This window comes from Hirundo rustica, chromosome 10 (assembly GCF_015227805.2).
Source record: "Hirundo rustica isolate bHirRus1 chromosome 10, bHirRus1.pri.v3, whole genome shotgun sequence".
NCBI lineage: Eukaryota > Metazoa > Chordata > Aves > Passeriformes > Hirundinidae > Hirundo > Hirundo rustica.
Genome location: NC_053459.1, coordinates 4,331,110 through 4,348,960, shown reverse-complemented (window position 1 = coordinate 4,348,960; position 17,851 = coordinate 4,331,110). Strand labels below are relative to the sequence as shown.

The 17,851-nt window shown below is 47.9% G+C and overlaps 1 protein-coding gene across 5 annotated transcripts in view; it reads right to left on the bottom strand.

Moving 5' to 3' along the window:
* Window positions 1–7,909: 7,909 nt before the first annotated feature.
* BOK (BCL2 family apoptosis regulator BOK) overlaps window positions 7,910–17,851 on the bottom strand; it is a 33,238-nt gene continuing 23,296 nt past the window's right edge. For 4 of the 5 annotated variants that reach the window (XM_040074790.1, XM_040074788.1, XM_040074792.1 and 1 more), the window contains 2 exons: window positions 13,685–13,848; window positions 7,910–9,046 (listed from right to left, as the gene is read on the bottom strand). In XM_040074790.1, the coding sequence (XP_039930724.1) occupies window positions 8,921–9,046; window positions 13,685–13,848 (290 nt within the window). In that variant the 3' untranslated portion in view covers window positions 7,910–8,920. The remainder of the gene's footprint in view (window positions 9,047–13,684; window positions 13,849–17,851) is intronic. The other variant, XM_040074793.1, reaches the window with a different exon arrangement.

Below are 17,851 nucleotides of genomic sequence, written 5' to 3'. Positions count from 1 at the left end.
CCTGGAATGATTAAGGTTGGAAAAGCCCTCTGAGATGATTGAGTCCAACTGACAGCCCAGCACTGCCAAAGCCACCACTCACCCATGTCTCCAAGTGCTGCATCTGCTCCTCTTCCAGATCCCTCCAGGAATGGTGACTCCACCACTGCAGCCTGTTTTCAGCACTTGAACACCAGTGAAGACATTCTCTTTTAATATCCAACCTAAACCTCTCCCTCCCATTGAGGAAGAGGCTGTTTGGTCTCAGCCCACCCAACACGAGTTTGGTTGGTTTCCCTGCACTGGTGACGGTTCCCAAAGTGCCCAGCAGACCTCAGAGAGCCAAGGCAAACCCAGCCCACAGTGCTGGGCAGCAGTGAGAGAGAAGAATTGATTTGTCACCTGGAGGTTTAGCACAGCCACATCCCTGCAGCATGTCCCACCCTCCTGCGGGCCCCACACCTCCTCTGCACCAAGAGGTGGTGGAGAAAGCAACTCCATCACAGCACCCAGGGGAGATTGTCTTCTGCAGAGGGCAGGGATGATAAACCAGCATGGACGAACCAACACATATTTACACCAGTTTACAGAATCACAGATTGTTTAGAAGGGACCTTGAAGCCCACCTCACTCCACCCTCCATGCCACAGGCAGGATCTCCTTCCATTAGTCCAGGTTGCTCCAAACCACATCCAACCCAGCCTTTATACCCAGGATCGATCAGAGAGGCCATTTAGTGCTTTGGGGTTTGTACAGAATCGCTGCAACCACACTCAGTGATGCCCCCTGCACTTTAAGACTCCTGTGCTTGACTCCCCTACACATTTCTGACTCACTACAGCCCCAGCTTCATCTAATTTTCATCACACAGCACAGCCATGGGGTTTTGGACTGGCTCTGGCTGAGTTGTCCTTCGCTATCCCACAGTGCCACCAGCGAGTGCCAGCATCTTCTCATTCTCCTCTGAGCAGCTTCAACATGGGCCTGGTCCAACCCCCAGGTCTGAGGCTCCTGGCCACCCAAAGGACACACAAACTCAGATGGACACAGGCAGTCTGGCACTCAGAGCCTGGGCTGGATAGTCACTATTTTTTCCCAAGCATCGAAAACCAGAATTGTGTTCCATAAGTTAAACTCTAAGTCTGCTAAGGTAGAGGAGACAGAAAGCAACTGGTTAGAGGCTGTTTGTCCCACTTTGGCACTGGCAATGCCACTGCAGCAGCTCAGGATCCTGCCTGCCTTCCTGGCACTGTCAGGAGCCCCTGTCCCAACGCCAGCCCGTCCCAAAGCCACCACTGCGAGCACCAAGGGGAAGGAGAAGCCTCCCTCTACAGAGCCAGCCTGAGAGTGACACGCCCTGCAAATGCAGAGGCCAACTGTGCTGGGCTGTGTTATCCCAAGAGGCTGGGGCTAGGGGGTTAAATCACCTTGTTCTGTCTCTTGGTTGCTCCACTCTTCTTTCTTCCCCTGTTTTCTGGCCATGGGTTGGGAATGTTCAGCTCTACCAATGGTAACTGGGCAGGGAGGGCCATGCACACGTCTTGCTTCCCTCAGACAAGTCACCCAGTACTTCAGTCCCTCACAGCCTGAGGACATCACTTCGAGAAGTTTCTGGAGTAAATTGGAGGCATTATGCTAAATCTTTCAAGTGCAAGATAGCAGGATTCAATTCCACTTTTGATATAATCCTTAACTCTCTCTTCAAGGGAAGTGCTGCATTGCCTCCAGCCCTGGCTGGTGCCTCCATGCCGAATCACTTTGATCCCAAAGTAAATAAAGCTCTTTGGAAAAGGGCAAATGTTTTCTCAGCTGCTCTTCTTCCCTTCAAACGCAGGGCTGAGTGAAATTTTTATGCCTGCAGATAGAAATATGTGCAGTCAACAAACGCTTCTTGCTAGGAAGCTGTCTCCACAAGATAACTGGGTTTTGGAAAGTACACTGAGAATCCATGGGATACTCCTGGACCACACTGCTCTCCTTACAGCTTTCCTTTCTCCTTTCCTTAAGTGCTTTACATTTTATGAACTCCTAAATTAGCTGATTTAAGCCGCTGCACATTAATCCTGGCATGTAGACAGTTCAGGCTCCTGGTGTCCTCAAGACTTTGTTTCTGCTCAGCCCTGGAGCTGTGTTTGCCATGGGAGACAGCAAATAGAAACAGCCCTTTGTCATGAGAAGCAGCAGTGATGAGAAGGGCCAGAGCCCTAGTGTGGGGCCAAGCTGCTTTTTCCCAGCTGCTGCCCCCTCACCCATCCCTGGATGTCTGTGTGCTCCTTCTCCTCCAGCTCCAGGTCTGAAACCAGAGCTGAATTCTAAGAGTGACAGGGAAACCTTTCTGCCAGCTCTGATGGCAGAACATCCCACACACTGCCCCACAGGTTCTTCCTCCACCCTGTCTACTTCCCCACAGAAACCTTCTCCAAGCTGTGGATCCAATGCCAACATAAGCCATTCTACTAACTTTATTTTTATTAAACTGCTTAAATGTAGGCAAAGCTGCTGTGTGCAATTTTTCCAATCTTCCCCCAATGTGCTGCAGGGTTTGGGAAGGGTGCCTCATAATTTAGCTGAAGCTAGTTCCAACCTCCAGTAGGTTTATTGCTTGTAACAATACACAGCCTGGGCTTGACTCCGCAAATTCATCACTCCCCCTCAGAGACAAAACGCTAGCTTGAACACATAAGTATTTTTAGTTGTGCTGTTCTCCTCCTCCAGTTAAGCCATAAAACCCAAGGGCACAGATATTCCAAGCACCTTTTCCCAGCTTCAAGTAATCTACCATCAGCCACAGATTACAGGCTCACGGCAAGCCCCCCAAACCTCGAAGGCAGCAGCCTTCCAGCAGCAGGAGAGGCTCTCAACACGATCCTTGGAGTTTGCTCCCTCTCAAAAGCCAGTCGTGCTCTCTCTTTTTCCACTCTGTAGGAACACCATGTGGCAGCCCCAACAAAAGGGAAAACATGCCAGGCAATGGGGCACAATGCCACTCAGGGGAGCCCCCAGATGGTTTGGACAGGGGTGTCTTGTCTGGGGGAGGAAACAACCTGCTGGGTCAGGTGGCCATGGGATCAGACACCTTTACCCAGGACCAGTGCCAGCAAGCTGGCAGCACAAGGCAAGGGAATTAGCTGGCAGAAACTTGCCAGGCTTAAAAAGGGCAGTCTGGTCACTTCTGGCTCAGGAACTGAGAGCAAAGTATGTTCTAGCAGCTTAGCGGTGATTGAATTGTTCTTTTGAAGTGACAAGGAGATCAAAATAAAAGGCTATTTGGGTTTGGGTTTTTTTTAAATCCCCTTCTTAGATTACCAGAAAATCCTGGCTCAGCTCTGGTGGGAAACAGGTACAAACTGTACCCAGTGGCCACTGCACAGCCCCCAGCTCACACCTCCACAAAAGGAGTAAAATGGCAGCACCACAGTGTTGAGAGGGCTTCAAGATCAACTTTCGGGTGGTTTTATGTTCCCTGGACAGCGTCACAGAGCAGTGGGAGAATGGATCTGCAAAGCAAGGACCAGGGCAGGACCTCCAACTCCTGCCTAAGGAGAGTTAGGTGTGAGGTACAAAGCAGCCCATCCTCTCCGTTCTCATAGAGCAGTGATGCTGAAGGTCCTCGGTGCTGTCCAGAGTCCTCCAAAATCCAAACCAGTTGCCCTTGAGGTGGCTGGAAGGGAATCAAGAGCAAGCCCAGTGCGAGTCACACTCCAGCAGGGAATGGGGAATAAAAGTTTATCTTGCTTAAACACAGAGCTCGACAAAAGCAAGAGAGAAGGTCAGGAGATAGGGACAGAAGTGGGAATTTGAAACAAGAGGGGATTGTGTTCAACACCAGCAGAGAAGTGCAAGCAAGTCTTCCTGCAGTGATGGAGAAGACTCCAATGCTGTCTGCTGGTCTATGGGTAAAGAGAGGACATTCCTCCTCACTTAAAGCTCTCAGCTAAATATGCTCGTAAGGAAGCTCGAAATTCCTTCCCAACTCCTTATTTTCTCCCTTCTGTGAGAGGGGACGCTTTTTTTTTCATCTGACCTTGCCTGGACATGGTCTGCATGCCACGTGATTGACCCAGGGGCGCTCCATTTCCCACAGACTCTGCTTGGACACGCAATGCATTTTCCAGGTCCTGGTGACAGTGTAAAGTTCAGTTGAGGATTGCTCTGTTTAGCTGTGCTGGGGGCTCCTAATCCCAGTGGGTCAAAATGTTTAGAGTTAAAGAGGTTATAGGCTTTTCTGAGGGAGTATTTAAACTCCAGCTGTCAAACCATTTGCATAGAAGACATTTGTAGACTCAGCCAGCAGTACATTAAATTGCTGTTTTCTTGCCATTAATCTAGTAGCATGCACTGTTTTCCCATCGCCATAAGAGAATAATTAATCTGTGGCAAATTTATGCCTATAAAATTATAAATAGCGGGCCTAAAGAAAATAAAAAAGACTGAAGAAATTCAAGGGGAGCAAAGCCCTTGGAATGCCTTCAGGGCCTGATCTTTTCAGAAACCCGTCTAAGGGATTTGCAGTCTGCTTCATATTCAGTTTAATTGTCCACAAAAAAACTCCACTCGCAGATTTTGCACATTAAAAGGAGAATCAAAAAAGAAAAAAAAAAAAAAAATTAAAGCTTTATCTCAGGGTCTGTAAAACGAGTCTGAAAATGAGGAAGTTTGGTGCTGCAATTTCCTGAGAAACCTCAATCTCACTCCCTGTCACTATTGTTCTGTACTTTGGTCTATAACACAGATGCAAGTCTGATAAATTACGGGCTTCACAGACTGTTTTCTTTCCATTTGCAGGAGAAAAAGCAGTGCAGGAACAAAGGTGACACCTGCTGCGAGACTGAGATCACTTTGTCTAGTTGCTTTGAAGAAGGAGAACCTGCTGCAGGTGATATGGGAGAGGTGCAAGTCAGGCTGTGGTGGGGGCAAGGCCATGCCTAGGACACGATAAGCACCTCTCAAATGCTTATCACTGAAACTCTCAAGCCAAGAGGGCTTTTCTGCTTCCCTCCTTTGTGATAAAGATATTTCTGTTGACTGGATGTAGGTTCACTCCAAAGAAACAGAGAATGAGGTTGGTGATGGAGGGGGAGGATGGTGGGATAATCCTTAATAGAACAAATTCTTCTGTGAACAAAGGCGAGATGAGGCTCAGGTCCTTCCAGGCTCTACTCTGTCCTTACCACAGGCAAAACTCTCCTCTGCAAAACATCCCACAGCCACAAAAATACTTAAGGTGCCGTTCTCCCACCTCCATCCAACCCTCTCTTCCTCCTCCTCCTTCTCCCTGAGCACTTCCCATGCTGCCACCTGACCTTTCCTCACCCTCCCCTGAGCTCCCAGTTTTTCTAGTGGGACAGAAAGGCAGGAGACAGCCAGAGCTTGGCTGGACTCTGCAAGTGCCTAAAGGGGTGAGCAGTAGCCACAGCTCCCTGTGCTCAGAGGTTTGTCCCCTGCCACCACGACTGCTGCCCTTCAGCAAAAGGGGATGAAACTGGGCAGTGGACTGAGAGGTCACTGTGCACAGGGAACAGCCCCCCAGGACAGCTTGTAAATCCCTCTTAGAACATTCAATGTGTGGAAAACAGCTTTAAAAAACGAAGGCAGTTTTTACTACAGGCAGATTTGCCAAGCAGATAGTTGGGAAAGACGGGGGGTGGGGGAAGAATGAGGTGGTTAGTTTGGGGGTTTTCAGGTTTTGATGCTGGAAGAGGAACAACAGACAGGTTTTTGGTATGGAGGAGCACAATAGTACTAATCTGGGTACTTGGTTTTTTTTCTTGGTTTTCTATAACAACTAAATGAATTAGATCTACTCCTAGGACCTTCACCAATCATTTAAAAGGAAAATGTTTATTAAGGTGATAAACAACCAACCCTGATGTCTCCCATCAGGTAGGACTGGTGAAAAGAGAGGAGGGAACAGAAAATCACAGAGTGCCAGAAGAGCTGAGATTGTAAAGGACCCCTGGAAGTACTCCAAAATGACTAAATATTACAGATAGCACTGAACACAACATAAACACTTGTCTGTATCATGCTCAATACTGTTAGTTCCTAAATGCACCGTGGTGTGTGCAATTCTTTTTGCTTTGTTTGTTTTGGTGACGAGGCTGGCGGTGATGCGACTCTTACAGGAGTGAGAAGGGTTGAAGGACCCTCCTTTAACACCAAGTGCAAGGTGAGCAGCACACTCTTCAGCCCTGGTATGTTTTTTGCAGGGACTAGCAAATGCAAGAACACAGACAGAAGCCAGAGAAGTCTGAAACCTATTCGAGGGGAACTCCACCATCTCTTCGTTATCAGCAGTTTCCAGGCTGAGCCTTTGTCTGCCTCTTGTAACCCCCTTCCCACCCACACACATTCCTTTCCAGCAATGCTGCTTTATTTGGCTTGTCATTATCTTCTTATTTGGCTTGTCATTATCCACTTAATTGGTGCATTTAACTCTTCGTGCTCCTTTATAGATCCTCTGATATCACTTGTTTACTGAAAAACACAACCCCCTAGCCTTCAGTATTACATTTCAAAACAGCATCTCAGTTGAGACAGGTCTTGCCAGTCCCAGTGTCGAACTGTGCTGCTCCAGGAACTCCATTCACTCCATGAGACACCAGGCAAGCTGGACTTGATGAGCTGTGAGGCTGTCCAAGTCAAGGTCTGCACACAGACAGGGTATTTCCAGAAATCCAAAGTCTCCCTTTCCACAAGCTCCTTTAGGACAACAAATCTGCATCCCCTTGCTATGGACTGTAAAGCTTTAGTGCCTCTGTTGCAGTCTGGAAGGGATCCTCTCTCTGCTGCTCAAAGATGATTATTAGTGTAGTTCCCCATGTGCTGTGTACCTGCTCTGAATTTCCACAGCCAGATCTACCAGAATCTAAGGAAGAAATCCTAACTGTAAGTGATGCCAGCAAAACCCCTAATGCCACTATGTCAGGAAATTTAAAGAAATTAAATGTTCCTCTGGCAATTTGGTTTTATCTGGGGAACTGCGGCAAGCTTTACACACATAAATGCTCCAACTTCATGGCACCATCAGCTGCATCTACATTGGCAACTTCAGCAGTATAACCCACCCCAAAATCTCTGCAGCCACTGTCCAAGGCAGCACACAGCTCTGACGTGGAATGGGAGGCTCTGTCCTTCCCCAGTGAGTGTTTCTGTTGAAAGATTGGGGATGGGGAAGGATTCTCTTGGAGGGCTTTGATCCACAGGAATTGCTTTACTACTGAAAATGTGCTCATAGACCAAGCTGGCACAGCACTCCTCACTGGGACTGTAAATCTGGGCCTGGCACCTACGTGCCAAGGCATCAGCCAAAGTGCAAAGGGCTAGAGCAGAAAAAGCAGGAATGTGCAAGGATCTAACCCCTACACATCCTCTGCGAGGGTTTCTGCTGGTCAGAGCACAGCACTGCTAACTGTGAGTACAGACCTGGCCCACAGATAGTACCCAAAAGTAAAGGTTTTGCTTTATTCTCAGACCCCTTTGTAACTCCTGGAGGAACAGTAAAGCCCTTCTAAAAGTTTGGGAGGGAAATCAGGGGAAAAAACCAGCAAAACCTGCTATAGAGTGCCACATGTTTAATCTATGTTTCTTTGTCTGTGCCTTGTGTCACATTTTTGGGAGCAGGTCACTGAGCAGGAGTCTCCAGAAGGCTTTGGCAGAGAAGAGGCTCCACAGCCTTCCCCTGCTGCCATCAGGGAGGCCCTGCATCTGTTGGTGGAAACAGCATGTCTCTGACATGGCAACAACATGGGTTAAATTCCAGGCATGAACCAGGCAAGTTGTAGTTTTAACATGTTAACATGCTCTACCAGGGGAAAAGCTGAAGTATTTTTAGCATGGCTGGAGTGTTTGTCTCTGCACTGTTCTGGCCTTTTTTGGAATTGCTAACTCTGGCCTGGAAACAAATACAATAGCCTTTGCAGTAGTGAAATACCACTTATTTTCTTTTATTGTTTGCCACAAAGAAGACTACGAGTCGTACTTCAAAGAGGTTAAAGGAGAAACATACATCAGCTACTTTCAGCACAGCTCTCTGCTTTTACAACGCCAGCCAGTTCACTTGCTGCTTCCCTATTTCTGCCCCTGCCCCCCATTTCTTTCCTACTTACATGCTTAGCTCTGACAGAATCTCAGTGGAGAAAACATTTTTCTTCATGAAATTCCACCCCGAGTCGTTGCTTGAAGGCATTGCCCCTTGTTCTCCTGTTTGACTGGGCTGAGTGCAGCAAGAGGGGTCAACAAAACACACATTGCCCTCACACAGCTACTCAGAGCAATCTCCAAGACATGCCAGGGAGAAGCATTTGTTGACAGATTATTTGGTTTTACCTCGTTAAAAACCCACCATGCCGTGCTGGGGCAGAGCCCAGCAAGTGAGCTAGGGATAAAGGAGGAGATGACGTTTAAGCACAAACGTAACGACAAAAATCAACACAAGGCAAGTCTGAGGACTGAAAGGGAAATCACATGGAGCAAAGGAGGGACTCACCCCCTCTCCTATTTTCTTATCCCATTTCAAATAATATTCCCTTCCTCCTCCCCTCTGCCTGGTGCTGGCATAAGCATGCAACACAGCTGTAAGGAGCAGCCACGTGCCGGTCCCACGCCACACACGGCTGCCACCAGCGTGCCCAGGGACCAGCTACACCCAGGCCACACATGCAAGTTACCCAGGGAAACAAGAATCTTGGAAGGATTAATGAGAGAGCCTCGTGTGGCTGCAAATAGGAGACCGTGGTTGATCATCTGCTCCCACTTGATGGGAGAGGAGAACAAGATTTTTTGTTTGATTTTTTTGTTGTTGTTGTTTTTGTCCCAGTTCTTCTCTTCCTCCTCTTCAGAGATTGCCATTACCAGTCTGGAATTACTTCTCCAGTTACTTCTTGTTGCTTCTGGAGCAGGAGAGAAGATGGGGCAAGGGGGCTGTGCTTGGCAGCTCAGATCATCTCTCAGGCAGCAGGACGAAGAAGATGGCCTTGAGGAAGTGACCAAAACTGCAAACAGCAGCCACGAGCCAGTGGGAGCGAAGGCTGGGGTCAGTATTCACCACACACTTTGTGATGTCTGTCTAATGAGGAGGGAAGAGAGATGGTCAGGGAGAGATGCCCAGGTCAGCCACTCCTGCAGGCTGTCCCAGCCCCACCCCCTGCTGCAGCACCAGGTGTTGGCTCTGCCACTTCCACACACTGAAAGTTATTAAATCAGGCTCAAAAGTTATTAAATCAGGCTAAAGAGCCCTGCAAAATACATTTTCCTAATTCCCCACCAATCAGGCAAAGTGTCCCCCTCTTCAGCCACCCCTGGGGAAAGAAACGCTACAGGAAGATTATCCAGCACTTTCCATTTTGGATAGATAAATACAACTTTCTTTCCCTGTTCAGAAGGTCTAGGAAGCCTCAGCAGTATCAGCATTCCCATCCTGTTCTGTAAAGCCAGATGCTTCCCAGAGGTTGTCCTGTTTAATATCAGCTCAAGTTGCTTGTACGTTTTCTCTTGCCTTGATGCTTTCTTTGGAAGGCATTCAAGCAAGCCACCCCCAATTTAAATCTAAAGCAATGCAAGCTTTGTAGCTTTGTTAGTGGAATTATATATGCCAGCAGAGATGCCTCCCAGATGTGTGGGACAGATTTAAAAATCACTTGGGCAGCCAGTTTCAAGTATGAACAAGAAGTGAAGCTGGCCTGCAATGATTAAAAACAAACAAACAAACAAACCAACAAACCAAATCAAATTGATAGAAACAGGCTCTCAGCTGGTATGGGAAGGAGAAAACATCAAGAAGGTGAACTGAACAGGACAGAGGTAGAGAGAAAAACGCATTTTCTGGTGCAGGAATCAAAATGAGAAGCTTTGCCCATGATATAACTGAGTTCTGGTTAAACTCCAGCCTAGCACAAGATGTGCACTGTGGTTGTGTAACAGGGGCTGCACTGTTAGCACATCAACCCCGTGTGCTTTTCAGAAACAGCTTTGAGCTGCCAAATGGGAACAATAATCACATCACAAAGATGGCAAACGTTCACAGCCCCCAAAGTTTTTTCTTTACAAGCTTAGCTCAGCAATCCTCCAAATTTACCTTCTGACATGAGTCTCTCATTGACCAAGCACAGACAAGCGAACTCTCAACCCTGAGGTGTTCCTCCCCAAAACAGCACACAAGAGATGATGACTGCTCCAATAATCTTCTTTATTCCTTCTGCTTGTGCTCAAGACATACATGAGCCTTGCCTGAGCAACCTTGGTCATCATTAGAAGAAAGAAAAGGGGGCTGAAGGGACAAATCCCAGAGTCTGGTGAGTGAGTGCAGCCACACTAACCAACCCCAACATCACCTACAGACCAAAGCTCTGCTGCCAGCAGCCTCCCACACCTTCCAGCAGTCCCTTGCTCACCGTGTCTGAAAGGCAGGCAGGGTGCACCTCACCACATTGCTGATCTCCTGGGAGATCAGGAGGAGCTGAGCCCATGAATAACTGACAAGCAGGGACTGCAGAAGGAAGGAATACAGAGCAAGCAATGATGGGAAGGAACAGGATGACAGGAGAGAGCTGAGTCAGCACCAAGGTGTGGAAATACTGCTGCCTACAGCTAAAAAAACAAGCAAATGTAGCAGGCAGAGCCAAAACAGTTACCAGAGGATGCTGCAATGTGGTACAAGTGGGTTACAGGTACCTGATCTGTACTGTGGAGGAGAGTAAGGTGGGTCTCCTTGAATACTTACAGTGATGGCTTAGCACACTCACCCTGTTTGCATTTGAAAACAGTCTGAACTGATTCAACCTGTCAGATTCTAGCAACCTGCACGGGTTTAAAACATGGTGTGTCAAACTGTTTAAAACACAGTTGTGTCAAACTGTCCCTTTAGCTGAGAGGAGTCACGGCATGCATGGCATGAACACACATGTTAGGGTACCTGAACCTTTAGAAACACAAGCTCTAACGGGCTTTAGTGCCTCGTGTGAGCCAGTACAAGGCCCATACACACTGGGCTGATTACAGCCATAGAGGGTTAACTGCCAGACGAGAAAAGGTGAACTCCTGAAAGCCCTGCTATGTTCTCCCAAAGGCAATGACCTCACTGCTCTAACCAAGAGGAGCTGCACTCAGAAGCACTTACAAATTTTTATGGGGCTTGCTTAGATAAGCAAAATTGCTCAGCTGCTTAACAGTTGCCTTAGCTGTTGTTATCCAAATCGAGCCTACCTGATAAGGCAGTGGAATTGCAAACTTCAAAGCTACTTAGGGCTTTTTGCCTTGTCACTGATAAACTGTTGCGAGGCTGTTTGAGTTCTATGTTAATTATTCAAACAAATTCAAATCACACACGCTGCTTTGTAGCAAATGGTGCTAAAAAAAAATATTAAATCTTTCTATTCTACTGTAAAGCCACTACTGAGGCTGCAAACCCTTCCCAGGAAGAAATGATGTCTCAAAGGTTCTTTCTTGCTCTTCCTGTGAGGTTTGCGTTGGGTTCTCCACCCCATGGGAGCAGCATGGGAACCTGCTGCTGAAAGGAGAATTTCAAATGCCTTTCCAAGGTCTCCATGGTGTCTTTCCTGGACCAGCTCAGGGCATGGGGGGACTCTTGGCAGCCTCAGCCTAGGCTGATGCGTTAGAGATGGGGGCCATGTGAGCAAGGATGGCATGCCAGGCCAAACCAACACAAGCTAGGCTGGCAGTGCGTGAGAGAGCTCCACCAAAGAGCTGTTTGTGAGTGAACAAGGCTGGGAAATTCCTTGCTGCAGTGCCTAGATGAAGAGGAAGAACATCCAGGGAGGCACAGCACACGATGGGATTAGCAGCCTTTCCCCAGACTGAAGGGGTCATTTCAGGAGGGAAAGTATTTCCTTTTCACAGCCCAGGGTTGCTGATAAGGGAAATGGGCTGTATCAGAACAACCCAGCAGCCTCCACAGTCTTGTGCTTGGTGGGGGGCAGTGAAGTTGGCTTCTCTTCCTTAGGGCCAGATCCCAAGAGCAATCAGCATGGATTCAGCAACTCCAGCAGGAATGTGCTGCCCATCTAAAGAGGGATGGCTGGCAGAAGGAGCCAGTGGTGAACTTTTCTCCTCAGCTGCACAGAACCGGTGCTGGTCTGGAGATGGGTTTTGCAGCTTGTTTGCTATGGAACAAATTTTCCAAAAATATCCTTTTGGAACTAACACCCTGTTTTGAACTCTAATGAAGCAATACAAAAATTAAAACAAGATGCTAACTTGTCAGAGCATGCAAGTTTTACCAAAACAAGGGAAAAATAGTTGGAGACTAGAAAGAGATGCATTCCTACGCATTTCTGTTTTAATGAAGCTAGATCGCAGAAAAAAAATGTTTCAGAGAATACATTTCAAGCAGCTCTACAGGCATGCAGTTAAAGCAAGCCTCAAATGATACTGAGGCAGGGACTGGCATTCACAGGCAGGAACAGTGTTACTAAATCCCAGGATATCCTCTTCACCTGCCTCGGCACAATTAATACTTGGAACGCAAAGTGAAATGGATCAGGGCATTCAAATCAAATGTTCCTTTTAGCCCATCCAAACAGTTCCCTGAGTCAGCTGGCCTCAAGGTGACACAGCTTTAGAGGGCAGGGATGTTTTAAGGTAGGATTGGTACTTAGTAAGAGCAAGGGATGCAAAATCCAAACAATGAGATTCTCCCAGTTCTTCACACTCCTGAAGAAATCAGGTAACTGAACCAGCTACTGACACAGTTGGGAAGTCTCAGCACTAAGGAGAAATACTCAGTTTGGAAAAAGACACTCCCCCCTCTCTCCAGATCTGTATGGGTGGGGAACCTGACCATTTCCTGATGGCTTAGGAATGAATTTCACCTCTTGGAAAAGAGGGAGATTGCTGCTGTGGTTCATTCTGGAAAGAGTGCCTGCCTTGGGAACAAGAAGTCCTATGAACTGAGTGGTGTCACAGGGCAATATTTTGCCCAGCAGCACACCAGAGAATCCAAGGACTGTCTGTGTCCCTACTACACAGGCACAGGGAACCTACAAACATCACCCAGCTGCCAGCCTCTAACTCAGCACCAGATTAAAGTTCTTAGTATGAATGATCCTCCACAGGAAACAATGCTCACATTGGGTATAGACAGACCAAAGAAATCCAGTGCTTAGAGGTGAAATGGCATTAAGCTGGCTGGTCGCATTTTTTGCCAGTTTCTCAAAAACAGCTGGCAAGAGTATCACAGAATCAAAGAATGGTTTGGGTTGGAAGAGACCTTAAAGATCATCCAGTCCCACTCCCTGCTGTGGGCAGGGACACCCTCCTCTAAAATCAGCCTGCTCCAAGCCCCACCCAGCTTGGTCTGGAACACTTCCAGGGATGGGACAACCACAGCTTCTCTGGGCAGCCTGCGCCAGGGCCTCCCAGGAATGACCCCTACAATGTCCCACTGTGACACTGTGGCTGTTAGCTCTGGGGAAGATCAGGAACACGAGTGCTGGTGGGTGAGGATTTAATTATGCAGGAAGCTGAGCACAAGAATAATTGATGTTTTCTGAGGATGGGACCACGAGGCAGTAACAGAGTTACATAAGCCTAGCACAGGTGCAGGTGGCCACAGCGTTGTGAAGGAAAATCTTACACAGCCTTTTCCTGCATAAAGCTGCAGAGATGAAAGCATAAAGCTTTCACTTAGTGGGATATTTTCTGGTCTGGACGCACAGAAACAAGCTCAGTGAGAGACAACATTTCTTACCCAGCCTCCTCTCCTTTTCAGCCACGTCACCAAGGTCTTGCGGACAAACTCTCCCAGGCAGTCCACGATGGTGTGAACCATGGCTGGCTGCGCGTGCCGCACACAGTCCACCGCCAGCCCGGCTGCCACGGCATACAGGGACACCACCTTGCCCCACGTTATGCCTGTGAAAAGAAAAAAGGCCATTCATACTTACACACACACACTCAGTTCGGTCCTGAATAATCAAAGGAAATGACGCTGCTTCATCACGTGTGCCCGTGCTGCACCGTTCTGTGTGCTCTCCACGTGGGGGAAAAGAAATAGTAGAGGACCAGAATTGGGGAAAACTCTCCACGTAGAGAAGCAGAATGAAATAATCTGACCTTGGTATGGTTTGATTGCCACTCAGCACTGGCTGCACAGCTTTGGAAAAAAAACCAGCCCAAAGGCACCATTGGTACATCACTATGGTTTGTATTGCCACTGGCTCTCAGCCATGCACATGCTGCATAGGAGGTGGTAGAATTCAAATACTTTGAACAACCTGGGGGCTTTTGTCTCCAACATAAAGCTTAAGCACCCTTAGACAAAGCATTCCTGTATTTTTTCTAATCACTGTTCCAATGTGACACTCAAAGCATACAAGATAAGTATCTTCAGTTCTATAATGGCACAAGAGCAACAAAGGGAGGCAAAGCTACGGGGCGAAGATGGTTCACAGAATCGTGGTTGGAATACAGGAGTCATAGAATCCTGAGCTGGATGGACCCACAAGGATCATCAAGACTAACTCCTGGTACCGCACAGGACATCCCAACAATCCCACCCTGTGCCTGAGTGCGTTTTCCAAAGGCTCCTGGAGCTCTGGCAGCCCTGGGGCCATGACATCCCCTGGTGTGCCTGTTCAGTGCCTGCCCACCCTCTGGGGAAGAATCTTTTCCTGACATCCAATCTAACCCCATGACACAGCTTCATGCCATTCCCTTGGGTCCTGTGCTGCTCATCCACGTGCACTCATGAGGGCTGGTGTCCTCTTCAAGGCAAGGACTAGTCCCCAGTCTCCACCTGAAAAACAGGTAGCTTCAAAGATTTGGCCACTGCCTACTTAACACCGCTGTGCTACCCCACTGAAGACAGGCATGGAGAGTCAGTCAGTGATCTAATTTCCTACAAGACAGCCTTCCTGCCAGGCTGACCTGCCTGCAGCAAGTGCTCCACAGAAGTTGTCCCAGCAGTAGTCACCTTCCTGTTGGTGTTAGAGAGAAGTGCGGAGCTCAGCTCTAGGTACCAGCCAGCCTCCCGGGGGTTCCCCTGTGCCTCACCAACACTGCACTCATAAATCCTTCGTGCTCAAACACTGCACTCATAAATCCTTCATGCTCAAACACTGCAGTCAGCTGCCTCTCATCAGGCTTTTCTCAGGACCAGTGACCTGGAAACACAACCCTTTCACTCCCATGCACTGCTGCACCGTGGTGTATCCCCCCTGTACTTTATTATGTCTAATAACCGTATTTATCAAGCATACTCTGAAGTATTTTACAGTGTTAGGTCTCTGTGGAATCTGTCCAAAGTATCTCTCAAACACAGTCAGAAGTCTGGTGAAGTTCTAATGTTTAAAAACCACACCGAACTGTTCTCGCAAGGTTGCAGCAAGAAAGAAAACAGGTCAGAGGATGGAAAGATGTGTGCAAAGACTAGATCTATGGATCAGGAGGGGTTAAACTCACCATTAGGAAACTGGATGTGCTCAGCAAGCAAAAACACAATTTAAATGGGGTAAATAGTTTCCCTCTTTCTTTCATTGCACTGTCAGATCCCCAGGTAGCCTGAACCAGCTCTGGGATGGCGCTCCAGCCTCCCTACAGCAGTTCTCATTGCAGCAGAATGCCCTATGTATCTTTAGAAAGCATGCAGATTTCAGAGCATTTCCACAATTCTTATACTTGGTGCCTCAAAAAGGACATTCACACTAACACTTTTAGGAATTGCTTGTTTTTCTTTTCCTTAAATAAAAAAAAAGAACTGAACTTTAGAGGAACTCTTCAAATGTCAGTCACAGGAATACCTTGTTAGACCGAAGAAAATCTATTCAGTGTTACCAAAACCCCACATTTTTCATGACTAATGTAAGATTAAAATCTACAGATGAACCTTTTGTGAGGCTCTGCAACAACAGTAACAGCAATAGCTCAAATCCTCTGTGATGCTCTGTCCTTCCCCAAAACTATACCAAAGATCTGAGGAAGTTATTAACGTAGCTAAAGTGACTGTTGTTCTTTTGGTCTTTTTTGCTGAGCAGACCCTGCGGTGTCCCTGACACCAGCGCTGTCACTCAGGAAGTTCAGTGCCTGTTTGGCATTCACACTATTTATCTGCCTTTCTCACACTGTGTGTCACCATGACAGCCAGCAGAATGAGCCAGGAAGAGGCTATGAAACCACAGAAGACGAGACAGGGGTTCTCCCTGCAAGGAAGAGGCTGTCTGAGTGCAGGTCAATACAGTTCCACCTAATGAAAGAGGCTTTAAGAGGTTACACTTCCTGCTGATGATATGTCCAGGACCAGAGCCTCAGCTGGCTTATATTCAGCTTTAGTAGAAGTCAGTTTTACAGTTCTTCATCCCTGCAGAAATGTGGTACCTTGCATCTTGAGTTACATAACAAAAGTTACCCAAAATTCCAGGGAAGAGTTCTCTGGCTTATTCCCAAGCTTTTGCTGACAGCACTCTTTAAATATCTGAAGCAAGTCCATTACCTCTGAGATATTTACATGACAGTAACAAAGACTGACAAGACTGAAGTCACCCTGGTACAGAATGACAGCTCCAGTCTCGGTTAACTTCGTTTTGAACCCAAGTTTTGCTTTCCAATAGAAGAAAAGTGTATCCACAACCTGGAAAAGATAGAGGCTCGAGAGACCCATGACCTCCCCAGCACACAGGAAAGCAGTTTGCTGTAAGGCACGTCAGTCCAGAGAGGATGAAGTCCTTCAGCTCCAGCTTCCCTGCCAAAATTGTTCCACCACAGTGGTACCTGCTGCAGGACTTGCACGAGGTGAGTGCTTCCCTGGCACATGGAGAGAATCCCTCTCCCTTCCACAGCAGAAAGAGAACGAGTTCTTGGTTAACACTTATAATGGTGATGGATGTGGAGGGCTCAGGGGTCACATCCTCTTTCCAGAGCCTGCTCATAAGGGTCAAACCAATCCTTCAGCCTGCCTTTCCTGTTACCAGCAGAGTCGGTCCATGGGGGCAGGAGAGAAGGAAACCCCTTCCTGATTTCCATTTGTCTGAAGTCCTCTTGCCACTGCTGGAGGCAGAAAATGGAGACAGCAGCCTGGGCTTCTCACCCACAACAGCAGGGCACAGCTCATGCTCTTCTTCTCACTAGGTGTTGTAGGAAGCAAGGGAACAGCAGGCACCCCCAACACCGGGGCCATGCTTGTGGCTGGGCCCCCTGCCCAGGAGGGCCCCAGCAATCATCCAGCTGCCTCTGCTCCCCAGGATGTCCAGGCCAGGCTCAAAGTGACACCAGTGTGATGTGTCTCAGCAGAAGCTGGAATTGCAGCTGGCCCGTGCACATGAGAAGCAAAAACACATTGGCTTGCTCCAAGTTCCTCAAAAGGCCTGGCTGTCATCCACACTGGCTAAAACAGGCACTCATCACCAAGCAAGACAATCCATTCACAGCTTCCCACTGCGTGGATTAACATGCACGGGAGCTAACAACAACAGGGAATGGAAGGCTGGTCCAAAAAGGAACAGTCAAAAGAGAGAAAGCTCTGCGCACTGACATGGAACAAAAGGATATGGAAAAAGTGAAGGGCTGCTTAGAAGGCATTATAAAAAATAAGAAATACAAGTTGCAGTCTCTAGGCCAGCCGTGGAGCTGAAGGTATGTAAACAGTGCTGAGCCCAGGGTAAAATGAATTAGCAGGAGAGGAATGCTCTTGAAATTGTTCCTGCTCATATGAGCTTGTCTGCCCCAGGGGAGAGATGAAGAAGCCACGAGACACGACTGTGCAGTCTCAGGGCACCACACTCCCTGAGGTTATTCAAATAAACTTCCCTCTGCTCCACTCAGCATTGAAGTCCTGCTCACAAATCAGACCTTAAAGAAACACGATCCACTGCTACACTGCAGCAGCTGGGAGAATACAGCCAGACGCCACAGGCTTTGGTGG